Source organism: Gallus gallus, chromosome Z (genome assembly GCF_016699485.2).
Source record: "Gallus gallus isolate bGalGal1 chromosome Z, bGalGal1.mat.broiler.GRCg7b, whole genome shotgun sequence".
Classification (NCBI taxonomy): Eukaryota; Metazoa; Chordata; class Aves; order Galliformes; family Phasianidae; genus Gallus; species Gallus gallus.
Window position 1 is genome coordinate 58,917,589 of NC_052572.1, and position 26,897 is coordinate 58,944,485.

Genomic DNA, 26,897 nt, shown 5'->3' on the forward strand with positions numbered 1-26,897 from the left:
AAACTGTTGATAGTCAGGAGCTAAAGGGTTGTGACAAAAGACATTCAAGTTAGGAAAACTACCCTCCTGAAATATCACAGCAGACAGGACTGTTACAGAGTTGTAGAGTTTCCCAAAACCCCTTCAAAACTCCCTGTTTTCCGTAGGCTAAGTAACACCTGTTGCCTCTGGCACACACAGCGCTTGTTCTCCTGGCACTTCCCCAGCTTTGATTTTCTTCACATTTTTTGTATAAGATTGGAGTTCAGTGCACGGGAGCTGAACTAAATGTGCATGAACAATCTCTGTTTTGATATTTCTGGATACCTATAGAATTAATTGTTCTCAGTGTGTCAGTGGTAATGATGGCATACATATTTATCTTGTGCTGCCAGCTATGGAAAGACAGTGTGAACAGTCTTTGAGGCTCCATGCATCTAAAAAATGGTTTTATCCAGCTTGAAGGCCTTTTAATGAACCTAAAAGAATGATTACCAATAGAATGAGTACTGTCAGATGAGTTGTCAGATTTTACATTTGCCATGGCTGTGGTCTTGGTGGTTTTGACAGTTTCTTGATGGTATATTCCAGCTATTTCACACAAATTGAAGAATTAGAACTAAATGCCTCACTGCGCAAAAAAGTAAAACCCCTTAATCCACAAACTCCAATTCTCACGTGTTGCTTGTAATGATTTTCACAACTCATGTTTAAAGCTGTTCATTGCTATTTTGAGAGGTAACTAATATGTGTATAAATGCATATTTGTAAGTGTGCAGACACCCACTTTGTCTAGCGGCAAAGGAGTGACCTTTGTAGTGTCAGTGAGAGTTAGACTGTTCTGAAAGTTATGATCATTTCCAACATCAGAGACTCCATAAGCTCTCTGGGCACCCTGTTCCAATGTTACCACTCTAAGAGTAAGATGTTTTTCTTACATTCAGATGGAATTTGCTGTGCTTCAATTTATGCCTGTTTTCTGTTGTCCTCTCACTGAACACCACTGGGACATTTCCACCTTAGTAGTCTTTACTCTCCCCACCAGGCATTTGATAAGCACTGATAATGCTTTTCCTCACCCTTTTTGTACCAAACATCCTCGAGGCTGGACAGTCCCAACTCTCTGTCTTTTCAAAGAGTTCAAATGCTCTTAAAGGGGTTGCTCTTTGCAACTCTTCAGTGGACTCCTTAAGCATACACTCATGTCTGTTCTACTGGGGAACCCATAGCTGCTGGCACTGTTATTCTAAAGCAGCCCAAGATGTTGTTGCCAAGATCTTTCTCACTAATTGACTTCTTCAGGTCTCGTTTGAAATTTTGAGTGACCGTATATATATAGTCTAAAAAGAATTTCCTGCTCTCTTCTAAAATGTGGAATTTCCTCTTTCCAAGTTGAAGCATCTTGCAGCAGTATTATGTTTTGTGAAGCTTCAGAGACTGTTGTCCAAAAGATCTGTCCATTGAAACAGAGACATTTGCCTGAAATGTCTCCTGCAAGATTGAGAAATATTTTAAAATGGAGCCATTTTTAGGTATAGGCTTATTTTGGTAATTGCTTTCCATTTAATCTGGAGTTCTGTTGCAGATGGAAACAACTACAGTTTGCATCACTCCTAAGAGAGAAGCAGGGATCTATTTACTGATACAGTGATTTAACAAAGTGGACAGTGATTTAACAAGATTCGAGATGGCTGGATACAATTTGATATTTGCAGCATAGGGTTAAACGTACTCCTACAGGAGACCCTCCTGTCGAGTTACAAGGTTCCCTCTTGCTTTCTAAAGATCTTGAACCACAGAGGTAAGGAGCTTAAGTGTAGCTGAGTCCACTACTAGTCCCAGACTTGGTCAGTGGTTTTATGTCTGTGAGATTACATGTGCAGTGTCAGAGATACAATCTTAGAAAAACTAGGCGAGTTTAAAGCTAACAGTCACTTACCAAGGATCTGTATCAGCAAGGCATCCTGACATCAAGGTATAAGGGATTCTCTGCAGGTGTAACCTCAGGAGGCATCCCTAATCAAGGGAGATCCTGTCATGCAGGAGTGCTCAAGGGGCTTTTGGGCTGCTTACTGTTCATGAGTATGGTGCTAGACTCATAGTATCTAGCACACGCCCATTTGGCACCTTTTGAACCAGGTGTCTGGTATTGATTCTTTGAGTACCCAGTTTGAGAAAGGGTTGTGGTCATTATCTGTCTTGGCAGTACTTTGATTGTTACCAGTCCTGAGTAAGATGTTTGATGCCTCATTGTCCAGAAGAACAAGATCTTACATGTAACAGTGAGGCTGAAGGAGGATGTTGGGAGCACGCTGTCATAGCTTTGTTACTAATTGTCATGGTAGTTAGATACCTGGCTAGTTAGGACATATTCTACATCTGCTGCATTAGTGTTGAGGTAAAGACAGCTTACCAGGTAAAGCAAAAGCTGCACATGCAACCCCAGGAGAACAAGGAATCTGTTCACTACTTCCACACTGGAAGGCAGGTGTTCAGCCACTTCTGGACAAGCAGGGCTCATCATGCCTAGCAGTTTCTTGGTCAGACAAAAATCATGGCTCTGTGTCCCCCACTTCTTCCTTCTTTCTACCACCTTTTATTGTTGAGCACAATGCTATATAGTGTGAAACACCCCTTTGGTCACCTGGGGTTGGCTGTCCTCATTCTGTCACCCCCCAGCTCCCTGTGCACTGCTAGCTCCTTGTTGGCATTGTGAGAAACACAGAAGCCAAGCCCTTGGCTTTTGTAGAGCTGCTCAGCAACTTCTGGTGTGCTCTCACTGCTGTCTTCATCACAAAACCAAAGCATGGCATCGTACAAGCCTCTGCAGAAAAAAAATGAACACCATCACGGCCAAAAGCATGATTGCACATTTTAGTATGGATTGTTACAAACTTTTTGCCTTACTGTAAGTTTTCTTTACAGATCCATTTTTCCTTGTCCTGCTTCATTTTTAAATTAATTCTCTTACGTAAGGAAGCCTTAAAAGATAATACTATTTCAACATCTTGCAGATTTTCTTAAAATTCATCTGTTATGTGAGAAAGTTAGTAGTATTGATGTGCAGAAATCAGACGCTATAGCCGGTAAGGATATAGAGCAGGCATGTGTTTATTGGTGACGCGCATGCACCCTGGTGCAAGGGGGATTGCTCCACCTAACTTGCACAACGTCAGGAGAAATTGTGCTATAGATATAGGTCGAACTAATATATAATCAGTAGTTGACAGGAATTCGGATACATATTCATTACATTCCCGAGAGCCCATTAGCATGCAGTCCCTCCCCCCCCTTGCACGTGTGTAGTAGGTTGTGATGGCGAAGGCTCGTAGTCTTCGTCATGAAGGCTTGTATTCTTCCTTGCTGCAAACTTCTGACCCCAAAGGGGGGGCATCCCCCGAACCAGTTTCAGCTTGCCCTGTAGACATCTAATCACCTCCCTGCCAAATGTTTTCGAGCTGCTCTCCAGTCTTTATCTTTATGACCTTCATCCTCCTTGTTATTCCAGACCTAGTGTCTGTGAAAGTGCTTGGAATCCCTTGTTTTCTAACACTCTCTACATAAACTATCTCTGTTTGCCTCTTATTTCTATTTTGTGAAGCCACTTTCCCTTTTCTTGCTGCAAGGCCCTTCTCTCTATAACTGCAGGGTCCTGTTCTCACTCTTCATATGTTTTACAAGAGTCTCTTGTTACACTGGATGAGGCTGATGATGGCTCATATTTTTTCCATGCAATACACTATATAATGTATCTGTGCTTTTCTTGCATTCATTTCCTTGTAGTTATAGGAAGCATTGTAGTCAGCTGCTGTAGAGAGGTAGACAGAAGAATAAGTGCCATAATGTGGACAGGCCTTAGTTGTGCATGTATTTTTTTCACGTGATTTGTGAGGTTTAGGTATTATCCACGTGGTCTTAAGGAGACATAAAGACAGAATAATGCAATCAATTGTGTACTCAAGTCTTGTAATTGCTATAACTGTATCGATAAACTCTGTTGTAGCTGTTACAGTTTTCAGCTATTGCAGTATTCAAATGAATAAGATAGGTTTAATAGCAGTATTCCTTCTGAATAAACATCTGATCTCAGTCTGAAATTGCTAACGATTTGAGTGTCCTCTATTTCCTGTGGCACTTCATTTTCATTGTTACTTATTGTAATTTTTGAGGCTGATTATTATTGAAGTTGACCAAAAGTATGATAAAAGATATATTAAAGGAAGTCCTTTGTCCATTGCTACTCATATTAAGTAATACTTGGAATGATAAAAAATAATCCTGGAAGATGAGAGAAGTTCTGATGGTGTGTCAATGCTTGATAGAAGAGGATAGGTCAGTGCAGACAAAAATAGATCCGATTGTCACAACTTGGTTAAATGAGTGGAATATTAATGGAAAATTATATTAATAATTAAATGACAGAATAAACTTCATTCATTCAAATTATAGGTTTGCTTTATTAGTTAGTGCTGCAGTATAATTTAATATTATGTAAACTGACTAATTAAGTCACATTCAAACTTCAAGACCATTCAGTGTAAGTTAAATAGCTGCTTCATAAGGAACTTAATGTCTTCCTTAGAAAGTTTAAGTAAGAAGCAGTCTTCAGGAGTGATGATCTTCAATAAATACTTGTAAGAAATATCTAACAAGTCAATAAATATCTTTGGGAACTAATGTTAAATTATTTCTAGTAAAATTTGATTTCAACCCAGAAGTGGTAAAATGATAAATCGTAACGAATTTGCTGTTATCCAGTTATGTGATAAGTTACGTTCATAGTCAAAAAAAATAAAAAAATAAAAAAGCCAGATTTTCAAAACTGAAGCACAGAAATCTAGGGAAGCTACCACTGTTTGTCCTGTGGAGTTTGACAAACAGGAAAACTTAAATAGAGAAACATAATTCCCGGTGACTGAAGCCTGAAGCTTTTGTAATTCAGACTGGAAACAAATCACGAAAAACCTTTGAAACTGTCACGGAAAGTGGTGGGTTAACTTAAGAGCTAATAAAATGGAGATTGAATGCCTCTCTGTGTGATACTCTGTGTTTAAACACAAGTGGCTGGTCTTAGAATTGGTTAGCTGAAGGAAATACAAGGCCTCTCATTAACAGGAAGTAATTGACAAAAAAGTCAGTTTTATGGACCAGTCAGATCTGAAACTCAAAATCTTCCAAGCAAAAACTATAAATTTCTGGAGATGCTTCCTGCTAAATTAGGTAGGTATCTCCAGTCTCCCTGCTTGTCTGCTGCTTCTGTCAGCACATGCTTGAGTTTGGTAGTGCTTGCCTGAACTTTGCTTTGTAACAGAGTCTCCAGCTGCAGTAAGACAGTCCTCCTCACTAGGTGTTCATTAGAGCTGGTAGAAAATGGAAACTTCATCTGAATGTAAGGAAAAGAAAATCTATTAGAAATATTAAACACTGGTATAAGTTCTCCAGAAAAGCAGTGGAATCTCCCTAACTGGAAGGCTTATCTTGGCATTACGCTGGATTACCTGATGAATAGGCACTGCTTGTGACAGAAGGTTGCTTCAGATGATTTCCAGAGATCTCTTCCAAACCACTCTGTTCCATGATGCCATGATTGACTCTGTGCAGATACAGAAAGCTTGGAGACAAGACAGCAGCAGAGCAGTCTAGAGAAGTCTGATAGTAGTTACTGAACTAGGCAATTGTTTTTCCACATTTTTCATAGAATCATAGAATGGCCTGGGTTGAAATGGACCACAATGATCACTTAGTTTCAACCCCCTGCTATGTGCAGGGTCACCAACCACCAGACCAGGCTGCCCAGAGCTGCATCCAGCCTGGCCTTGAATGCCTCCAGGGATGGGGCATCCACAGCCTCCTTGGGCAGCCTGTTCCAATGTGTCACCACCCTCTGTGTGAGAAACTTCTTCCTAATATCCAACGTAAACCTCCCCTGAGCCATTCCCCCTTGTCCTATTACTATCCACCTTTGTTAACAGCAGCTCCCCTTCGTAATTATATGCTCCTTTCAAGTACTGGAAGGCCACAGTGAGGTCTCCCTGGAGCCTTCTCTTCTCCAAGCTAAACAAGCCCAATTCCCTCAACCTTTCCTCATAGGAGAGGTGCTCCAGCCCTCTGATCATCTTAGTGGCCCTCCTCTGAACCTGCTCAAAGAGCTCCACATCCTTCCTGTACTGTGGGCCCCAGGCCTGGACGCAGTACTCCACATGGGGCCTCACAAGAGCTGAGTAGAGGGGCACAATCCCCTCCCTCTCCCTGCTGGCCACCCCTTTCTTAATGCAGCCCAGAACACAGTTGGCCTTCTGGGCTGCAAGCTCACACTGCTGGCTCATTTCCAGCTTCTCGTCTACCAGGACCCCCACATCCTTCTCTGCAGGCCTGCTCTCTAGGAGATCTTTCCCCAGTTTGTATAAGTACCTGGGATTGCCCCAACCCAAGTGCAGCACCCTGCACTTTGCCTTATTGAACATCATTAGGTTCACATGGTCCCACTTTTCCAGCCTGTCCAGGTTTCTCTGGGTGGTTTCCCTTCCTTTTCTTTTTCTGAAATTTATACCAAATATGTGTCTACTTCCCTTGCTTTATCTTGGTCCTTCTCGTTATTTTATAATAGAAAGTAAAAGAATTGTATTGATACGAAAAACAAAGTTGTGTGTAAAGCAGTCTGAATTTTAAGATAAAGTTGTTCTTAAATTATGGACTAAATGAATAATATGTTTATATTATTATTTCATATAATTTATTTATGCTGTAATGTTCTGGCGAGTGATAATCCCACAGAACCAAATTCATGGACTTCATGTGTTTCACAGAGCTATTTGCTTTGCCTGATAAACAGTTGAAATGAAGCAGTACTCCTCTGTTCACTTGGCCAGAAAACAAATGCTGCTTCTAAGGTAGAGGAGCAGACAAAGAAATATGAGACTGTACCTCATTTATTACATTTATTTGTAAAGCTGAGAAGAATGCTGAAAGGGTTGAAATCTCTTGTGGTGGGAGAAACGGTGGGCAGAGCTGCAGGGTAGACAGTGCTGCAAAGAAGAGGTACGTACACTGTGAGAATTTGAGGCGTTTTAGTCTGATACTGAAGTAGTGGGTCTTGATGGTAAACTGATGTCTTCAGTAGTCTCACATGCTTGTTTCTGTTGTATACGATTTAATTTAGAATAGCTTCCATTAGTGTTAGATACTGCTGTATTTTTGTTAGAAGCAGAATAGTCAGACTGGGTGGTGATATTAATTCTTTGCATATGCACCTTCAAGTAGAAGATGGAGGAAAGAGGTATGTCCCAGAAAGCTGGAGGCACCCGTTACCCTCCCCTTGGCTCTTTTTGTGCTCCCTCTCAGCTGAGGGTCTTGAGGAGGATTAAAAATACTTTGCTGTGTGCTAGGATCTGGGCTAACAGCCTGTGTTCATTGCATCTTCAGCTACTTCGTCAGTTGTCTTTTCAAGAGTCTTCAGTTAATGGCACGTAGCTCTTTTGAAAGTCAAGCTATTAAGAGCAGAGCAGAGTTGGGGAGGGAGAGAAAAAGTTAAAGTACTAGACACATACTTATCTAGGCAGCTTTTGATGGTAGCCAAAGCAGAAATGATTTCCCGGGAATTTTCTAGTCTCTCCCTCTTTGTCTGTAGTGGTCCTGCAAATTACTTTGGTGTCTCTCCTAAGAGAAGGTTCTTTTAATAGTCTTAGAGTTTTTTTCTGTTTTTAGAGGCATTTTCCCTTCTCAGCTGACCCATGGGATTGCTTGAGAGAAGCTGACATTAAAAAAAGATTAAAAATTCTAGCTTTGTCCTCTAACTACTTAGTATGTACAGAGATGAGACTGTTGAGAGTCAGTATTCTCCATCCCGTCTTTCAAGCCAGAATCCTGTTAAAACCAGCAGTCCAAGGCAGTCATCTTAGAAATTGATCCAAGACAGTTTTCTTTTTTATAAACTGTCACAGGGCAATTATGAAGTAATATTGTGCCAGTATTACTTATCCTTGCAGTGTACACTGTGAGAAAATATGATTCTGTAATTAAAGACCATTTCACACGCAACTGTTAGCCAAATTTGTGTTTCTTCAACATTTCTTTTTGTCCCCGTTGCTTGATATGTAGCCCTGTGGAACAACACAACGCAAATCTTATACCGCACATGACATAACTATGTTTTACATGAACTTTTTTTGAGGCTTTAATTGCAAGATAGTAGTTCTTCATCAACACTGATTCCTTGAATTTTCCCTATCATCTGCTGTGTGTGGAGGATTCTCAGTGGCATTTTTGTGGTAGGTGATGGTGGAAGAGGGATGATGAAATTAATGCCCTGCTCAGCAGCATAGACACCTTGAGTGCTGAGCTTGGAAAAATTTAGGGGAGATTCTTCCAACTTTTAAAACTGGACTCTTGCAATTCTTGGTTCTGAGCATTGAAGCAGATTGCTCAGGTTGAACGCTCAGAAAATGAAACAAGTACAGAAAGAGATCATCTAAGAACATTTTGGTTGTTTAAGAGCACCATCACATTCTTCCTTTCAACAGAGTTATCCTAGGCATTGTTCTCGTGCCTTCACTGCAGGATTGCTTTTTCTGTATCCAAAATTACTTGCATGATTCAGTAGACACTACCCATCTGCCTCAACCAAAGAAATGGGGTTCTCTACACACTTAAAATTTATGGAAGATCAGTGCTTTAGAGAGTATTATGTTAAGCACTTGATGTTGCTGCTGCAGAAAATTCTTAGAAGCTCATTTTGAACCTTCTGCTGGTTAATGATAAGACCATCATGTAAGTCTCTCAGAGGCTATGCTGAGGCTGTGCTTCCTGTTTTTGTATCCTTTTAACATGTTTATTTGATCATATCTACAGGCATATGGTTATGAAAGTCATTTTCAACATTTCAAGAATGTTAAACTAAAATAATTAAAATTTCAGCACATGAATTTATGTTGAATCTGCCCCTTGTAAACAGCTTGACATGTTGCTTAACACGATTGGGGCATTAATGCATATAGCTCGTAGGAAAATACTGGTTGAGCTTAAGGGGTAAATAACATTAGAAGGTAGATCCTGTGCAAATAAATCAACCTCAAGTGGCGGCTACGGTCTTGTACTTTATCAGCAAATCCCACCACCATTTGTTAGAATGTGAAGATGTACTGAGATTCACTTTGGGATGCACTTTGGGATGCACTTTGGGATTCTTGCCAATTTCTTTGTACTCAAGTGGTAAAAGATCCTGCTCTTCCAGCATTTATTACTCTCCTCCTGTGTGTCACCCCTCTGGCTTCTTGCAACTGTATGGAGTGTGCTATAGGCAAATAGTTAAATTTTCTGGAAATTCTGATCAGTCTTAATAAGTCTGTAATAAATGTGTGCAAAAAGCAAGTTTTACTTGTGCAGATCTGTGTGGGCTCTAAGGGGAGCAGGAAGAGGCAGATGCTGCATGCTAAGCTGATCCTCTGGCAAAGTTTCTGATCTCTGCAACATGGAGGTGCCATAGCTGCTCATTAACAGCAAAACTGAGTAAAAGATACTGCCTCTGAGCCTTCTTCGTATACAGGATGTTGACATTTTAGCTGAACCTACTCAAAGCCATTTAGTCTAAAGCAGACTGGAAATAATTGTCCTTCGGAGCTAAAGTGTAGGAAACCTGTAAGAAGATAAGGTCTTTATAGGTAGAGGAAGGTGAAGTATAACGTCAATTGAAGCTATGTTATTGATGTTGAATGTCATGTCCTATAAACAGGAATAGATAAAATATAATTAGACAAACAAAATATCAACTGTAGATTACAATATGTATTTTGTGCTTTATCTGAGCCTATACAGAGAAAGAACTAAGAACCCAGCTGTCATCCAGGTATCTATTTCAAGTAAAACTGGGTCTTAGTCAGCAGGAACACTGCACTAGCCTAATCCCTGCTTGTCCTTTGCTTAGAATGTCGATTTACAAAAAACAAGACTAATTCAGCTGTCTTCTAATAAAGCATTGTAACCAGGCATTCTTGTGACTCATACTCAGATAAACTAGACAGATTTGTGCTACCTGAAAATACCAGTGTTTTCTTCTGTGGTACACTTGTAATGGGTTAGCATTGCAATTATTTATGTCCTTTATTTGGAATATTTGTACCCCAAAACAACTTTATTTCAGCTTTATTTCAGCTTTATTACAGCTTTCGCTAATGTAGGGCAAAATCTTATACAAAGGTTTTTTTGTTTGTTTTGTTTTGTTTTGTTTTTTTGCTGCATTTCTAGCAAGATTTGCATCTTGAAAAATCTCTAAAAATCTGTTTGTCTGCATTTGTTTCAGAGTCAGAATACAATAGAACGTATACTTTGATACTGTTCATTTTCAAATCAAGCACTATCAAGGTCCAAGTTTCCAGTACTACTTTACAAAAAAGAATATGAAATATGTATACATATTGCCATAAGTGTGCAAATGTCTGTTTTGTTTGTTGTTTTTAAACTCAGTAATCATTTGTTTGTGAATCCACCAGTTTTGCAGTTGTATTAGTATGGGTCTGGTGAAAATGCAGCCTTCTTGTTCCATGTGAAGCCAAAATATGATGTCAAATAATATATTCAGTATCGCTAGGCATTGAGGTTGAAGAATACATGCAGTATATTTTCTGGTGAATTACTGAAGTTTGATTACAAAGGCAGGATACTTGGAAAATAATGTAAGTTCTTGTGGAAATAATAACTGTTGTCTTTAGGTCGTCTTGGCTTAGCTTGTCTTAGCTACTGGAACAAACAAATAAAAGATGTTTTATAAAGAATCATCTAATTAGTTGCACAGAGTAAGTAAGTATTCAGGGAGCTCTGTAATGTTCCCACTGTTTGTTTCTGGACCATCAGCATCTATTTGTGAAAGAAAGGAAATCCAACCCTCTCATCTAATTTCTTCTGTTTGTAATTTAAACAAATATCAGTGAGTGTTTCAATGGAATTCTCTATTCATGCAAACAATACATAAAATTCTGTGTGCTTGTTTCATCCTCATTCTAATATCAAGTCCTCCCTCCAGTGGCTGCTGTAACAGTTTTTTTACTTAGACAAAAAGAACTGAACATTCTATCTCAAAGTTAAATTGAGGTTTATTTATTTACAATTGCCACTTCTAAGTTTAATAGAGAACCTGCAAGTAACCTGGTCTTTCCTCAGTGACCAGATCTACATCATTTACCAGGTATATAATGTAGGAACAAAAATGGCTGAAATTCTTTGTCACTGCATTGATTTTTCAGAGTGATTGGTGGGGATTATTTTACAAACGTGAATCTGTGTGGATAAATTATGTATTTCTTAACTTGGTGAATAACAAGTTTTTAAGCACTTGTATGTGACTTGTGGCTGCATTAACTGAACTATATTCAATTACGAATCTTCAGATGTCATGTAGGGAGGACTACCCAAGAACAGTTTTCATCTGACTTATCACAAATCAATATCACTGTCATTTTCTGGCAATTTCAGTAATTGTTATTGGAATGGTTTTGTTTGCTTTCTAATGTGATTAACTGGAATTTACATGTTTTTAGCAAATATACAGGTTGATGGTGGGCAAGACTTTCTATCTGGTCATCTTGTCAGTGAGCTACTTGGAAGCATCTGAGAAACGTAGTTCAAAAAATCCATGCATGCAAATCAATGTTTGAGTCATTTTAATATTTCTGTTGAGTATGTTATTTGTCAGAAAATAGAAAAAATATAGCTGTGGCTTTGCTGTCCTTTTTATTGATTACTTCTGCTATCAGTGCTAACATAATTAAAGTTTTAGCTACAAGAGGGCCACTTTAACTTAATCATGTGGAGTTGCACCATTTTTTTTTTTAAGTGTGTAATCAAAGTAGAAGTTTCCTAGTGGAATTATGTTTATAAGAGACTTGGACAGTGCATTGTCATTTCACAGCAGCTTGGTTGAAACCACCAAGGAAGGCATCGACGTCTAACTGAGGCCAAACTTGTAGAATAAATTATTGTCTTGAACAAAAACTTTAAAAGAAAAGAAAAATCTCCTTAGTTAATAACTATGAGCTTCTTATGTTATTATTTTTTTTAATCTTCAAGAAAATGTTTCAGGTAATATTTCTCTAATTTAATGTTATAATTTCTGTGAAGAAAAAATATTCACACTCTGTCCCCTTACCAGGCTTTATTAATTTATTTATTTATTATGCTATTCTTATAATGAACTACTCAAAAACCATTTTGGAATTCTTTATTTATGGTTGCAACTCTTAGGGAGCCAGTAGTACAGTGAGTAAATCATATTGCTCTTTGTTTAAAAGTTGCAAGTTGCTACAGAGATGAAGTTCATACAGATTCATCCATGATGAAGTATGTATTGTGGAGAAGAGTTAAGCAAATTGTTCATGACTGACAGATGAAACAACTAAAAGGATGAAGGAAAAAAGAACTCAATACATAGAAGTGTTTTTATTGAAAAGGAAAAAGCAATGATTGTGATTTGGTAGTTTGCTCCCTTGGTGTCGGATTCAAGATGAAAGGGATTGCAGATTTGAATGTCTGGGTTGCCTTCTGTGCAATAGGAAAAAAAATTAGACATATATTTTGTATGGATATTGTCACCTAGTCTGTACCTGGACATTTACTGTATAAATTTCGGTGCAGAAAATGGTTTTAACCTACATACTCCCTATTATAATTTTAGTAAAAACTGAAAGCTATATGATACAGTAAGAATAATTAAATCTAAGTAATTGAAGTAGAAAACTCTGTAGAGGTTTTCAAAGTTCTGTTAATTATGCTTGGTTTTGTTTGTATTTTCTACTGAGGCCTTTCAAGTGTAGTGCTTCTTCAAAAGGTTAATCATTTACTGATCTTATGTTAAATATTTGCAGTAAATGACGGTTGAATACATCAGTGTCCCTTCAGTATTAGGGAGAAGTTAGTATTTATTCTTGTGAATTTAAATCTTTGACCCCGTATGATAGAGGAATTTGTGTTATACTATGTTGTGAATCCTTTAAATCTGTGATAGTGTGATAAGACTTCACTGTGTCCAGTATACATTTTGAAGAAGAGTAAATTTTACTTTATATACTGGTTTTTATACTCAGGGAAGTTTTGTTTTTGAAAGGAATTCTGTTTTATATGCAGTTCTATATATGTGTTAGCAAATAAGATCTCTTGAAGTAGAAGTCAAATTTATTAATGTCTAACTTGTTGATTTTCAGATTGTCATTTGAAGATAGATGCACTTTTATTTTAATGTTTTAAATCTGCTGACAGTTTGGGTAATGATGGCTCAACTCCAGCAAGGAGTTCCTGATGAAAAAGAAAAGACTACTGCATTAAAGGGTATGAATACTTTTGCTTTCTTTTCACGTATATAGAATTTTCAGAAACAATTATTAATATTAAGGAAGGAAAAGTACTTTGATCTAGCTGTGGGTTAGAATCTCGGAATTGCAGTACTGGATGAGACGATTAGTCTGTGTGTGTAATGTCCATTATCAATAGTTTTATAAGATGATTTAAAAAATAATGGTCTGTGGTAAGCAGTAACAGAGTAAGAAATCCATTAATTTTATAATTTTCGTAATTATCCTTTGGTGCTTTTGTGATCTTATTTTCTGGAAGGTATAATTTAATTTTTGTGCCACTTATGTTTTAGAATTAACTATCTGTATTACAGCTCTTAAAAATCTCTTTAGCTCTGGTATGTTAGCAGGGAAACCTTTTTCAGGACATTGATATCTGTATTGATTTTAAAGAATTTTCATTGTATTTTATGTTTAGGAAAAAAAATCACAATACAGATCTAAGTGATTTAGGGAAGTAAATTTCATAAAGGGAAGAATAAATGCAACCGATGACATTTTTAGAGAATTAGACTTACACAAATATATTATTAGAAATGTATCTTCTGTTATACAGTGATAGTAGAGACAGTGTTTCTTAATTTAGAATTGTGTATTTGAGAAAGGTTTGGTGAAAACTTGTATAGTGATTTATTCATATCTGTACTAATTCTGTTGAATATATGCTCAGGAAATTTTACTTAATGTTTGGAAAAGTAAAACCCCCATTTTAATGTTGACGTTAATTTGATTGTCTATTAAGGATTATTATGCAAGAATCAGAGAGTCAGAGAAAGGCTTAGGTTGGAGGAGACCTTAAGGATACTCGAGTTCCAACTCACTGCTGTGGGCAGGGGTGCCAGCTGTTATATCTGATTGCCTTGGATCCCATCCAGCCAGGCCTGGAACATCTCCAGGGACGGGGCATCTACAGCTTCTTTGGGCAGCCAGTGCCTCACCACCTTCTGAGTAAAAAAAATTCTTCCTAACTTCTAACATAAATCCCCTCTCTTTTAGTTTAAAGCTATTCCCCTTTGTCCTATCAAATGGAAATGTCAGTCCACCTCCTGCTTGTAAGCTTCCTTCAAGTACTGGAAGACAGCAGTGAGGTCTCCCTGGAGCTTTCTCTTCTCAAGCAAGCTCAGCTTCCCCAACCTTTCCTCACAGGAGACGTGTTCCAGTCCTTTAATCATCTTTGTGGCCCTCTTCTGGACTCAGTCCAGTAGATCTATTTCTTTATTTTGCTGGGGGCCCCAGGCTTGGATGCTTCAGATGGGGCATCACACGAACAGAGTAGAGAGGGAAACAATCACCTCCTTCCCCTCCATTGATGCAGCCCAGGATGCAGCGAGCTTTCCAGGCTGCAAGTGCACACTACTGGCTCATGGTCAGCTTTTTGTACACCAGAATCCTCAAGTCCTTCTCCAGAGGGCTGCTCTCAATGCATTCTTCTCCTAGTTTGTATTTGTATCTGGGATTGCCTTAAGCCAAGTGCAACACCTTGCTCTTGGACTTGTTAAACCTCATTAGATTCTCGTGTGCACACTTTTTCAGTGTGTCCAAGTCCCTCTGGATGGCAGTTCTCCCTTCTACTGTGTCAGCTGCGTCACTCACCTAGGTGTCATCAGCAAACTCGCTGAGAGTACATTCAGTCTCACCGTCTGCGTCATTCATAAAGATATTGAAGAGAACTGGTCCCAGGATGTACCCCTGGGGGACACCAGTTGTGACTGGCCTCCATCTGGACATAGAGCCATTGACAACAACCCTCTGGCTATGCCCATCCAACCAATGCTCTATCTGCCTAATAGTCCATCCTTCAAATCCATCTCTCCAATTTAGAGATAAGGGTATGGTGTAGAACCATGTCAAAGTCCTTGCAGTAGTGCAGGTACACAACATCTTTTGCCCTTCCTATGTCCACTGATGCCATCATTCCTTCCTAGAAAGCTACCAGATTGATTGGGCACGACCTGCCCTTGGTGAAGCCATGCTGGCTGTCATAAATCACCTCTACATACAGCAAGTGCTGTAAAAAATGACTAATAATTAAAAATTTAAACTTAATGGGAGGGTGTGATTTTCTTCATGTGACCTGGTAAACTCCTACTAAGCTATAGAAAGACCCCTGCAAATCACTCATATTTGAGCATTGTTGAACCAGACTGTAATTGAATTTGAGTGCAAGAGCAATTGATCAAATCTTGAAAGAATCTAAGAATTTTCTAGCACACTTTTAGGTAGTTGTGAGAGGAAAGGTTACACAGGAAGGTGAGTGGTTCAGTGTTTGGAGCACAGGCCAACTGAAGACTTCCCATGAGGCTCAGATTATAGATGTAAATCAAGAGTTGCTTTAAATACTGAAGATAAGCTTCATGTACTTCATTTACAAGGGCTGCTTTGAAAGTAATGCCTCGTAGTTTATTATGTTGGCCATGATGTCAGAGGTGCATGATGGTGGTATGACCATAGGGGTTCAACCTTGCTATTGATATCCCGTTACATTTTGTTGCTGTGTGACAGATGGCAGCAGAAGGGCAGTCTGACAAAATAGTGTCTGGCTTTGAAGGGCATATGGAGCAAAGGAGTGTCACTGAACTCCTCCATGCTGAAAAAATGGTACTCATTGACATTCATTAACATTTGCTGAATGTTGATGGAGTCCAAGAAGTGGACGTGAGCACAGTGAGGTAGTGGGTGGTGTGTTTCAGCAGCAGCAACAATGACATGAAAGACAAGCGATGTTTCTGTTGGCCACATACAGCTGTCACGCCATGAATTGAAGCTTGATCAGCTCATCCGCACAAGTCGGTGGACTATAAGCAGGAAACTTTGTACAGAGCTGAGTATTGGCCGCAGTTCATTGGAAAAAGTGGAATATTGCAAAGTTTGCACAATGTGCATCCCGGTAATGCTCAGACAAGAACAGAAAGAACACAATATGCAAGTTTGTCAGCACCTATTGAACCCAGATCATAGAATCATACAAACATAGAACAGCCTGGGTGGAAAAGGGCCTCAAGGATCATCTAGTTTCAACCCCCCTGCTGCAAGCAGGGTCACCAACCACTAGACCCAGCTGCCATATCTAGCCCAGGGATGCGGGGATCCAGATGAGGCTGAAAGTGACAAGTTCCTGGGCCACATCATTACCAGTGTTGAGATGCAACACTAAAATAAAGGCTTGAACTTCCAGAATCAGTCCTGAGAAGAAGACAACCTTTCTCTTCCAATATGACCATGTAAGGCCGTGTACCAATTTGAAGACCATGGAGCATATCACCAATTTTGACTGGACTGACCTACTACACCTACTGTATAGGACAGATATGCACCTTCTGACTTTTCTGACTCTGAACAGATTTTTAAGAGTGGAGCTTGCAGGCTCTTGGTCATTGCTGGCAAAAATGCGTAGCTGCTGGTATGACTATGTTGAAAAACATGTTTTGTAGCTGAGAATTTGCTATTATTAAATAGTGTTATTGTGCTCTTTGTATTTGTTGTAATTTCCATGCAAATAAATAGGAGGCGTTTTCTGAGCAACCTATGTAGTATTCCCCTTGCTACTCAAGAGGTGAGTTCTTTATATACAGTAACTGGCACTTCTTTGTAAACATGTTTCCAAGCAAGAAGACATGAAAATTCTGGTGCATTTAAGTTATACAGATGTGTTTGGAGTCTCTTTCCTAAGGAGAGGTAAGGTACTAATGACTGTTTTGGCTACCTTTACACTGTGAAAATACAGAGAAAGAAAGGGAGTGCTTTTTGTGCCGTATAGCAAAAAAAAACCTGTTCAACAAAGTTTTGGTTTTTTTTCTTCGTTATCATTTTGTTATTTGGTTGAGAACCAGAGCAACTTGCTAAGAACTTTCAAAGGACAATCCAGAAGAACAAGCTTATGATTGATTATGAAAATAGAATGTCGTGGGACTTCCTGTCCCATGGTAGATTTGATGAAACAGATTTGATGAAAAAGTGAGCTATGGTTTTTAAAAGCCACATTTAGAAATCTCTTAGCCAACTTTCAATTACTGTATAGCTATTTAGATATTACAGTGGTGCTTTGGCACCACAGTATGAGTTTGAGAGATGTTGGAGTTACAAGGGTCTTCCAGCTTTACCCAGTGAAATCATTTAGGGAAGGAGTAAACAGTTGTATGAAGGCTGGAATGAATGTCAGATCACATGAAGACAGTTCCTTGACTTGTTCACTTAGAATTCAAGAGAGCTGAAGATAATTTTCATAGAATCATAGAATCATAGAATGGCTTGGGTTGAAAGGGACATTAAAGCCCACCCAGTTCCAGCACCTATGCCGTGGGCAGGACTGCCCCCCACCAGCTCAGGCTGCCCAGGGCCCCATCCAACCTGGCCTGGAGCGCCTCCAGGGATGGGGCACTACACAACTTCTCTGGGCAGCTGTGCAAGGGCCTCACCACCTTCTGAGTGAAAAAATTGCCCTAATATTTAATCTAAATCTACCCTCTTTTATTTTATAGCCATTCCTCCTTGTCCTGTTACAATCAGACCATGTAAGAAGTTATTCCTCCTCCTGCTTATAAGCTCACCTCCAGTACCAGAGGCTACAGTGAGGTTTCCCTGGAGCCTTCTCCAGGCTGAAAAAACCCAACTTCATTAACCTTTCCTCACAGGAGAGGTGGTCCAGCCCTGTCATCGTCTTTGTGGCCCTCCTCTGGACCTGCTCTTAGTACCTCTACATCATTTTTGTGCTAGGGGTCCCAGGCCTGGACCCAGTACTGCAGATGGAGCCTCATAAGAGCAGAGCAGAGGGAGACACATCCCTTGCTAATCATACAGAGCCTACTTAAATAAGTGTTTAAAATTATCAAGGGATATAAGTATAGTTAATGTCAAACAAAGCAAGTTTAAAGGAAATGAGCATTTGAAACAGTTGTATTTTCTCTGAGATACAAATGTAGATAGTAAAGGTAATAAACGAATGTACGTAGAATTCTTAAGGCATTTCATTGGTAATATTTGAAATTATAGTAGTACAAAATCAGTGTAGCACTTCTGAACTGAGTATTTGCATGGTTTTAAAAATGGTGTGGAAAAAGTAGGGAAATACTTTTCAGTGAAATCTTGCTCAATTATTTTGTGCTGATATTTTATTAATCATCATATTTTAATTATCAGAAAGTATGTTAAAAGGATAATTGTGTACGTGATGAGGAGTGAGGGCATGATAGTGCACTACCAGTTTTATGTAGTAATATCTTAGAAGTAAGCAAAAGATGTTACTGTATTCTTGCTGCTGGTTAAATCTAAGTCCTTACATATAGAGTTGAAATATACAGGTTAGATTTATTTTAGTGTTCTTTCATTAATGAATACAGACTATATCAGGATATATCATCTTAGAAAACAAGGAATCTGAAAGGAATGTACATATCATGGCTTGCTATTAAATTGATGATAATTTTCTTTGCCTTGAGAACTTAAGGATATTCAAGGATAGTGGGCAAGAGAAGGATTCAGACTGCACAATCTGCTGGGGTATGAAAGGGAGCAGTAACACGTGTTGTAATTGCAGCTTGTAAATAGGTGTGAGACAGTGTGTGTTTGATTATATGAGCTCTTCAAGCAGGCAAATGGGAATGTATCAATGCCATGATACTGAAACAAGATAAATTAATGGTAAAAATGTGATGCATACTGGAATCCAGGGACAGATTTCTGACATCAAGTGTAACAGATCATTGAAACAAGTCACTATGTGTTTGATGGTGTCTGTTTCTGTACATTTTTTGCTCAACATCAGAGATAGACAGGGAAATAATTAAATAAATAAATTTGCTGTAGAGGAGGAAGAGATATTGAACCTGGAGGAAAATTTCCAAAAATGAAGTTATATGTTTCTTATTATGTAGGTTGTCCTTCTGTCTTTAAGAACCACTAATCTTAATAAACTGATTTTTTCAGTGATTATAAAGAAATAAAGAAGACATAGCATGTATTATGTAATTTTTCTTCTCCTTTTTTAGATTTATTGTCTAGAATAGACTTGGATGAACTGATGAAAAAAGATGAGCCACCACTTGAATTTCCTGATACTCTGGAAGGATTTGAGTACAGCTTTAATGAAAGTAAGTCATATATGTTATCCTTAAAATTATGTTGAGGGGTTATCACCAGTTTAATTATATGTTATAAATCCCTATTAGAATTTTCCAGTTTTCTTTTAAGAATAAAATTTTAAGCTGTAGGATAACAGCGCTGTAAATCTAGCTAAGTAATATATATGTTTTTTTATTTCATGAAACTGCCAACAAATCTCTCAATTTCTACAATACTGTAGGTTTGAGGGTTGTACTGTCTGCACTGTATGGTTTCCATTTTATAATGTAGAAATGTTGATACAAAAGTTCTGAAAACAATTTCTTGAGCATTAGCACTAAAAAGTAAAAGAGTGGTCAATCATTTAAGAAACATTTCATTTACTGATGCATTCTTATTAATAGAAAGGGAATAGTGATTATTTAGATAATGACTTATTGCAGATATTTTATTAAAACCTATAGGAAAACACTTCTGTACATTGTATACGCTTCTGTATATTGACTGGCAAATGAGCAGTGTGACGGGTTTTCTGTAGGTCAGGGTTTTGCATTGCAGATAGTTTCTGTGACTGAAAGTCAGGCTAGCTAGCTGAATCTATATGTTAAATGAGTACTAGTATTTATAATTTCCAGTGCATACATTTTAAAATCCAGCTGAGAAATAAGCCACTGAGCTAAAGTAATACCAGACTCCAGGAAAAGGGCTCTTTCAAGATTGTTTGAAACCTGTAGGACAAATGGGGACATTTACAATTCTACTTCTTTGCAGTGCCTGTTCTGTGAACAGAGGAACTTTAGTTTCTAAATCTGCCTGTCTTACATCTTCCACTTTTAAAGGAAAAAAAGAGCTTTCCTTTAAATGATAGTCATTTATGCAACACTTAGCTTTTTAATACCCTGATGGCTTTCACAGGAAGGTACTTAGAGACTAAAAGTGTCATGAAAGTGATGCTCTGTCTTTGATGGGAGGGGTTCAGCTCTGTCACTTTTCAGCTCCTTATTTTTAGATCTGCACAGTGTCTACTGTCTTCCTTACTGACTTCAGAGTTAATGGTTCATATATGGTTGATAAAAAGAGCTGAAATTTGAATTTTGGCGAATGATGTTCTAAAATAATGTTACTGAATATTCCATCACTAACTTTACAGGCTGAGTAATTTCCAGAGAATGTAGCAAACACTGTTACATACGCTGCTGGTCAGTATGGTGAAAAAGATCTCTATTTTGCATTTATACAAGTAATAAAAAGTCTTAAGCTTTTTAATCATAAACATGTTTCGTTTTATGATGGGAAAAACAGAGACGTTTTTTATGAGATTGAGAAGAACTTGAGAAGACAAGAGCACCAGAAAGCAGGAAAAAAAAAAAAAAAAACCTCCAGCTTACTTACAGAGAGCACTATTTCATTTAGAATTGAACAGTTTAATTGAAGAGTAACCAGCTGAAAATGAACAGCTGAGTGATGAATCACGATGCAAATATAAAAAGGATATTTGTACCCAAGACAGGGATGTGATGTTGGGTAGAAATATTCCCTTGGAGACTAGTGCATGGAAAATGCGCTGGACATCAGGCAAGACAAATTTGGAAAAAATGCCAAATAAACAGACTTATAGGCAGAAATCTTAAGAGATATTTGCTCTTAAATATATCATTTAAAGCAGCAGGAATCAACATTTAAAAGTTCTGAAAATGTATGAACTGATTTAGCAGTTTAAAAACATTTTGTTGTTAAATCTTATTTTTGTTGTGTAGACACTTCTGCTTTTTAGGATATATACTTGCACTTTTTTTTTTTAACATTTTTCTGATTCTCTACAATTTTTGATGCTCTGAGATGAGGGTTTTTCTAATCAGCTGAAATACTGTTAGTGAGATAATATTTCTGCAACTTGATTCCCAATTGGTTGCCATTTTATTCTTGTTATTTTAATGCAGTCAAAGCCTTTATCTGTGGTCCAATGTGCTACTAAACTTTCTCTATAAACAAGGACAATTGCAGAAAGTTACACTGGAATCTACAATTTGGAAGTGGTTTTGCTGTGGTTGAGCATTCTGCTTTATTCTACTGTTATAATTTCAGTATGCTAACAAAGATCTCTTGCTGGTACTGTGCCAGGAATAGAGATACTTACCTTAAATGTGGACAAGGGTGGGGTTTGGTTTGGTTTTTTTTTTTTTTTTTTGGTTCTTGGAATTTTTTTCAGATTAACCAGAAATGTTTTATGGCCATAAACCTGAGCATAGGAAGTTCCACACCAATATGCAAAGGAACTTCTTCACAGTGAGAGTGATGGAGCACTGGAACAGGCTGCCCAGGTAGGTTGTGGATTCTCCTCTGGAGATATTGAAGACCCACCTGGACACCTACCTGTGCAGCCTGCTGTAGGGGCCTGCTTTGCAGGGGAGGTTGGTCTCGATGATCTTCAGAGGTCCCTTTAAACCCCTATGATTTTGTGATTCTGTGATATGTTAATTTTGAAAATAAGTGTTTCCTTCCAGTCCTTAGTCCAATTTGTTCTCACATTTCTTTAGAAATGTGACTGGTTTTGAGGTAAGCAATTTGTAACTACAATTTGATCACCTAGTTGATACAGCTGAGAAGTATTTGATCTGTAAATGTTTATATTTCACTGCTAACCCACAGCAGTTGAGTCTTAAATATTTCTTGCAAAGAAGTTTGACATTTGATAACTGCGTGTAATTTCACAATCATCATTTGTATTTAGCTAAGTAAACAGTACATACCATTCATATCTTTGGATTGCATTTTTTCATTATCCTGCGGTTGTTTTTATGCAAAAATAATGTAACCAAAAAAAGAAGGAATTCATAATATCCAGATTTTTAAATATTAGACTTTTGAAATTTTCAGCAATGCAATGTATCTTATTTTTAGTGAAGAACTACTCTAAAATGTAGTGATTTTGTTTCTTTTTCAGAAGGGCAATTAAGACATGCAAAAACTGGTGAGCCCTTTGTTTTTAATTATCGTGAAGACCTGCATAGATGGAACCAGAAACGCTATGAAGCTCTTGGAGAGGTATGTAAATTTTGCAACTGCATGTATGCATATATGCATATATGTATTAGTGTGCCATGTTTTTATTGTTTTTCTCTATAGAAAAATGATTTTAATTGTAAATATTTTAATATTTGGTGAGGCTGCAGTCATTTAACAAAAGCTATTTTAGAATTAGTTGCCTGCTAATACAACAGTAATATCCATTATGTGCTCTGTGGCTTAAGATGCCGGTTAGACTACAATTTGACTTTAGTATGTGTTCAAACTAGAACATCTGTGTGATTAAGCAAATCAGAAAATATTATGTTATGCAGTTATTTATCTTTCTTCTCCTTGAGGTGAACCAGTGGGTGTAAAACTGGGGCACTATCCTTTCTAGCTAAGGATGAACTGGTTGGGCTTCTCTTGTTTCCAGGAGATACTGAAAGCCACTGGATAAAGTAGAGTTTTGAAGCTTGATTAATTAACAAAATATGTGGCTATTTACTACATATGTGGATGCTACTAGAATTTTCTTGGGTTTTCTGTAGAAGTGGTGTGGATCTACTAGACATAAAAATAACAGAGCATATACAGTTACTCTTCAGTGTGAAAATGACTCCAGTTTCTACCCATTCATTTAGTTATGCTTTGGGAGTTTTAACACCAACTTGAGAGGAACAGACAGAATTGTCAGTTCTCAGACAATGCAAAATAGTGCATTGCACAGTCATAACCTCTAAGCCCAATGGAAAGAACAGTTTTCAGTATGCTGTCCTCTAAAGGTAGCATTGCTGCTTACACTGAAGCCTAAGGGAAGGGGGTGTGCAGTTCTGCACCCCAAACCATCAAAGTTGGGTATTCTTCTAAGCGGCTACATAATGTTGCCGTGTGGTTGCTGTTTGGAAACATAGTATGTCATTCAAAATCTTCCTGTGCCTCATGGCTTATCTGCTTTTGTTAGTGTTAGTGTTTTAGTAAGGATTAAACTCATGTGTTCCTGCATGTATTAGATGTTTTGTCTTCTACACTTTCTTAGCTGCTGAAGAGTTGAGATTTTACCTGGCATCCATCTGAGCACCACACATCTGTTCACTCACTTTCCCTCCAAGTGGAATGATGGAGAAAATTGGGAACAGTTAACAACTATAGCCTTCCATATGATGTTATGGAATAGCACTTTGCCTAATTCAGACCACTGTGGGCAGTTTCATGTTGTCAGGTATGGCTCTATGCAACAGCCTTCAGCTCTGACACTGTACTGCAATATGACAGGAACCTGCAGTGAACAAGGCATGTTGCTCATCATTCCACTTATTATATAGTGGAGCCTCTTCAGCATACATCACTTCCTCATCTGGCAATATTCTGAAATCTTTACCTTTTGACCAGTCCATGATTGCTTCCAAGAATCTGGGACAACTGGTGTTCCCTATTTGAACCCATTGTGTAATCAGTACAATCCACTTACTGTACATAGCATCAGTTGCATTAGCATGGACAGAATTCTTCCTTCCAAACATCTGGCCCAGTGCAGGCAGTTAGGGTGCCAAGAGGGGCTGTGCTTCATTACCAGCCACTTCCAAAGAAGATCAGACCCCTTCATATGCTTCCAGTATCTCTTTTTCTGTTGGAATATACTGGGCTTTTGTTCCTCTGTATCCCCAGCTCCAAAACCCTAGGAGTCAACCTTGACTCTCCACTGCTGCTTTCTGTCAGAGTCTTCAACTAGGGCTATTCTTGCCAGCTGCAAACATGTTTTTTACATCTTGTCCTGCCCCAACTGGCCCAAAAGCTATTGTATGAACTATCTGTGAACAGGATGTGCTAGGACTTGCAGCTAAAACTGAGGGAAAGGAGGGAAATGTGCAGGAAGTGGAAGCAAGGCTGTGTAGCCTGGAAGAAATACAGGTCTGTTTTCCATGTGTGTAGAGGTAGGGTTAGGAAAGGTGCAGATGGAGCTGAACTTGGCGAGAGATGTGAAAGATAACAAAAAGGGGTTCTACAGGTACATAGGCAGGAGGAGACAGGCCAAGGAGAGTGTTCACCCTCTGGTGAAAGGTAATGAGGAGCTGGCTTCCTCAGACAGAAAAAGCTGAGGTACTCAGGGAGTGCTTTGCCTCAGTGTTCACGGGTGGTCAGGCTTCTTGTGTCTGCCAGGACTATGAGCCTCTAGGTGAGGGTGTGGGGAGTGGTTTCTGTCCCACTTTAACGGTGGAACAATTCCGAGTCCTCCTCATGAAATTGAATGTGTACAAGTCCACGGGGCCAGATGATATCTATCCTAGGGTTCTGAGAGAGATGACTGATGTGGTTGCCGAGCCGCGCGCGCTCTCTCTCTCTCTCTCTCTCTCTGTCTCTCTCTCTTTCATATTTGAAAAATCATGGCTGTCTGGTGAAGTCCCCGGTGACTGGAAAAAGGGAAACATTACTCCCATTTTTAAGAAGGGAAGAAAGGATGACCTGGGGAACTACAGGCTGGTGAGCCTCACCTCTGTGCCTGGGAAGGTCATGGAGCAGATCTTCTTAGAAGCTATGTTAAGGCACATACAAGACAAAGAGGTGCTTTGAGACAGCCAGCATGGCTTCACCAAGAGCACATTGTGCCTGACCAATCTGGTGGCCTTCTATGATAGAGTGACTGCATCAGTGGATGTGGGAAGGGTGGTGGATGTCATCTACCTGGACCTCTTCAAAGCCTTTGACATGGTCCCTCACCGCATCCTTCTCTCTAAATTGGAGAGATATGGATTTGAAGGATGGACTGTTCGGTGAATTAGGAATTGCCCCAGAGACAACGCAACTTTTCCAGATATTTCAGTGGTTTGATCACTGTTACATTGTGTACAGGAAAAAGATAACCTCAATCCAGCCCCAAGAAGAAGTAAACAGTGCAACAGTGATGGCGTATGGCAAGTCATGTGATTCCATGAAGTATCTCTGAAAGATCTCTGGAGGAGGAAAGACAACGTTGTTACCAGCAACTATTAAGCGACTACAACACTTAAAACAATTTTCTTTTAACAGGTTCTGGTCAGATCTGTCATTATGTTAACCATTCAAGCCCAATTTTTTGTGCCAAAGGGAATGTTGTCGTTCAACCTGGCAAGCAGCCTGGCCCCACGCAACCATTTGCTCACTCACCTCTCAAGTGGAATGAGGGAGAGAATTAGAAATAAGATAGAACTCATGGGTTAAAATAAAAAGTCTTTAATAAGATAGAAAAGGAAAAAATGAAACAAAAATTTAGTAATAACTGTGTATGTATGTAATCTCTCACCAACTGCCAACCAGTGCTCAGCAGCAGTACAGCTGTTTGCTGATTGATGTTACACTGCCAGTGTAACGTTTCACTGTCCACTGATGTCCAGCAGTCCTTGAGCAGTGGCTGGCCCCTGGCCAACTCCCCACATCTTTATAGCTTTCCGCATGATGCCATGTAGCACGAAATAACCCCCTGCCTAATTCAGGCACCTGCCCTGACTCTGCTGTACCCCCTGCCTCTTGCCATTGTGGTGGTGGCTCTTCCCTGTTGAGCAACTGGGCCCAACCCCAGGCATGCTCCCACCACTCAGCAGCAACCAAAACATCAGTGTGCTATTAACTCTGTCTCAGCTGAACCCAGGACAGAAGTAGAAAAGTTAATAAGGTATCTGAAATGACAGCCAATTCTGCATAGTAAATAATATCCTATTAGTGTCAATTTGGATACTGTCAGACTAAGTGAAGTGGAAGTAAGTTCAGTAGAGTAAGACTACGTCAGAAATGAACAGAAGAAGTGTTGTTTGTGACAACAAGCTAATTCTGAGCTTGCCAGGCAACTTGCAAGTAGTGATCTGGTGCTCTGTGGCTGGCTCAGCTCCACCTTCCCTGGTGAGACAACCTCGTCTCTATGTTGGATGTGCTGGAGCTGCCCAGCAGTTAAGCACTGCTTTATCCTGCGAGAGCTTTGTTCTTGAGTGTTGAAGAACCTCTTCGCTTTTTTCTCTTCTGCCTTACTCCTGAAAGATCTATGGTTAGAGAGAAGATAATGAGTACCTACTGCTGTGGCTTCTTACATCCTATCACCTCAACTTTCTGGTTTTTTAACCGGGGAAAGTGGTCTTGACTAATCCATTGCATTGTCTAAGTTACTTGATACTTTCTTTTTTTCCAATAGGAAATGGATTGGCATCTTTTACATGCTTTACATCTTTGTGTCTGTAATGTTCAAGTATATCTATTTTACAAATAAATGAGTAGGACAATATGCAAATGTAAATGTATGTTGCTATGTGGTCTTATGTGCCACCACACCTTCTCATAGGCATTTGGAAACAGTGAAATTCCTCACTCTGTGCATCTGAACAGTGGGTGCCGTGCTTCATCAACTTGTAGTAAATGACTTCTGATGATTATTGGTTAGCCAGGAGATGAAGTACATTCTTGGAGCAGGTGCCTTAAGTCTGTGATCTGTCATGTACATTTGCACTTGACTGCTGTCATTTGGATTGGAATGGTCTATGAAAATAGACATTTTTT

At 38.9% G+C, this 26,897-nt stretch overlaps 1 protein-coding gene across 6 annotated transcripts in view; it reads left to right on the forward strand.

Annotated features, from left to right (window-relative positions):
* FAM172A (family with sequence similarity 172 member A) overlaps positions 1 to 26,897 on the forward strand; it is a 263,961-nt gene that overhangs the window by 8,941 nt on the left and 228,123 nt on the right. For 4 of the 6 annotated variants that reach the window (XR_006932328.1, XR_006932329.1, NM_001006574.2 and 1 more), the window contains exons 2-4: positions 13,167 to 13,290; positions 19,298 to 19,399; positions 22,315 to 22,415. Coding sequence is in view for 4 of the 6 variants with exons in the window: in NM_001006574.2 (NP_001006574.1) it covers positions 13,185 to 13,290; positions 19,298 to 19,399; positions 22,315 to 22,415 (309 nt within the window). In the remaining 2 variants the exon portion in view is untranslated. Of the gene's footprint in view, positions 1 to 12,892; positions 13,014 to 13,166; positions 13,291 to 19,297; positions 19,400 to 22,314; positions 22,416 to 26,897 lie in introns of those variants that run through there. The other 2 variants (XM_046905316.1, XM_015280521.4) reach the window with 2 other exon arrangements.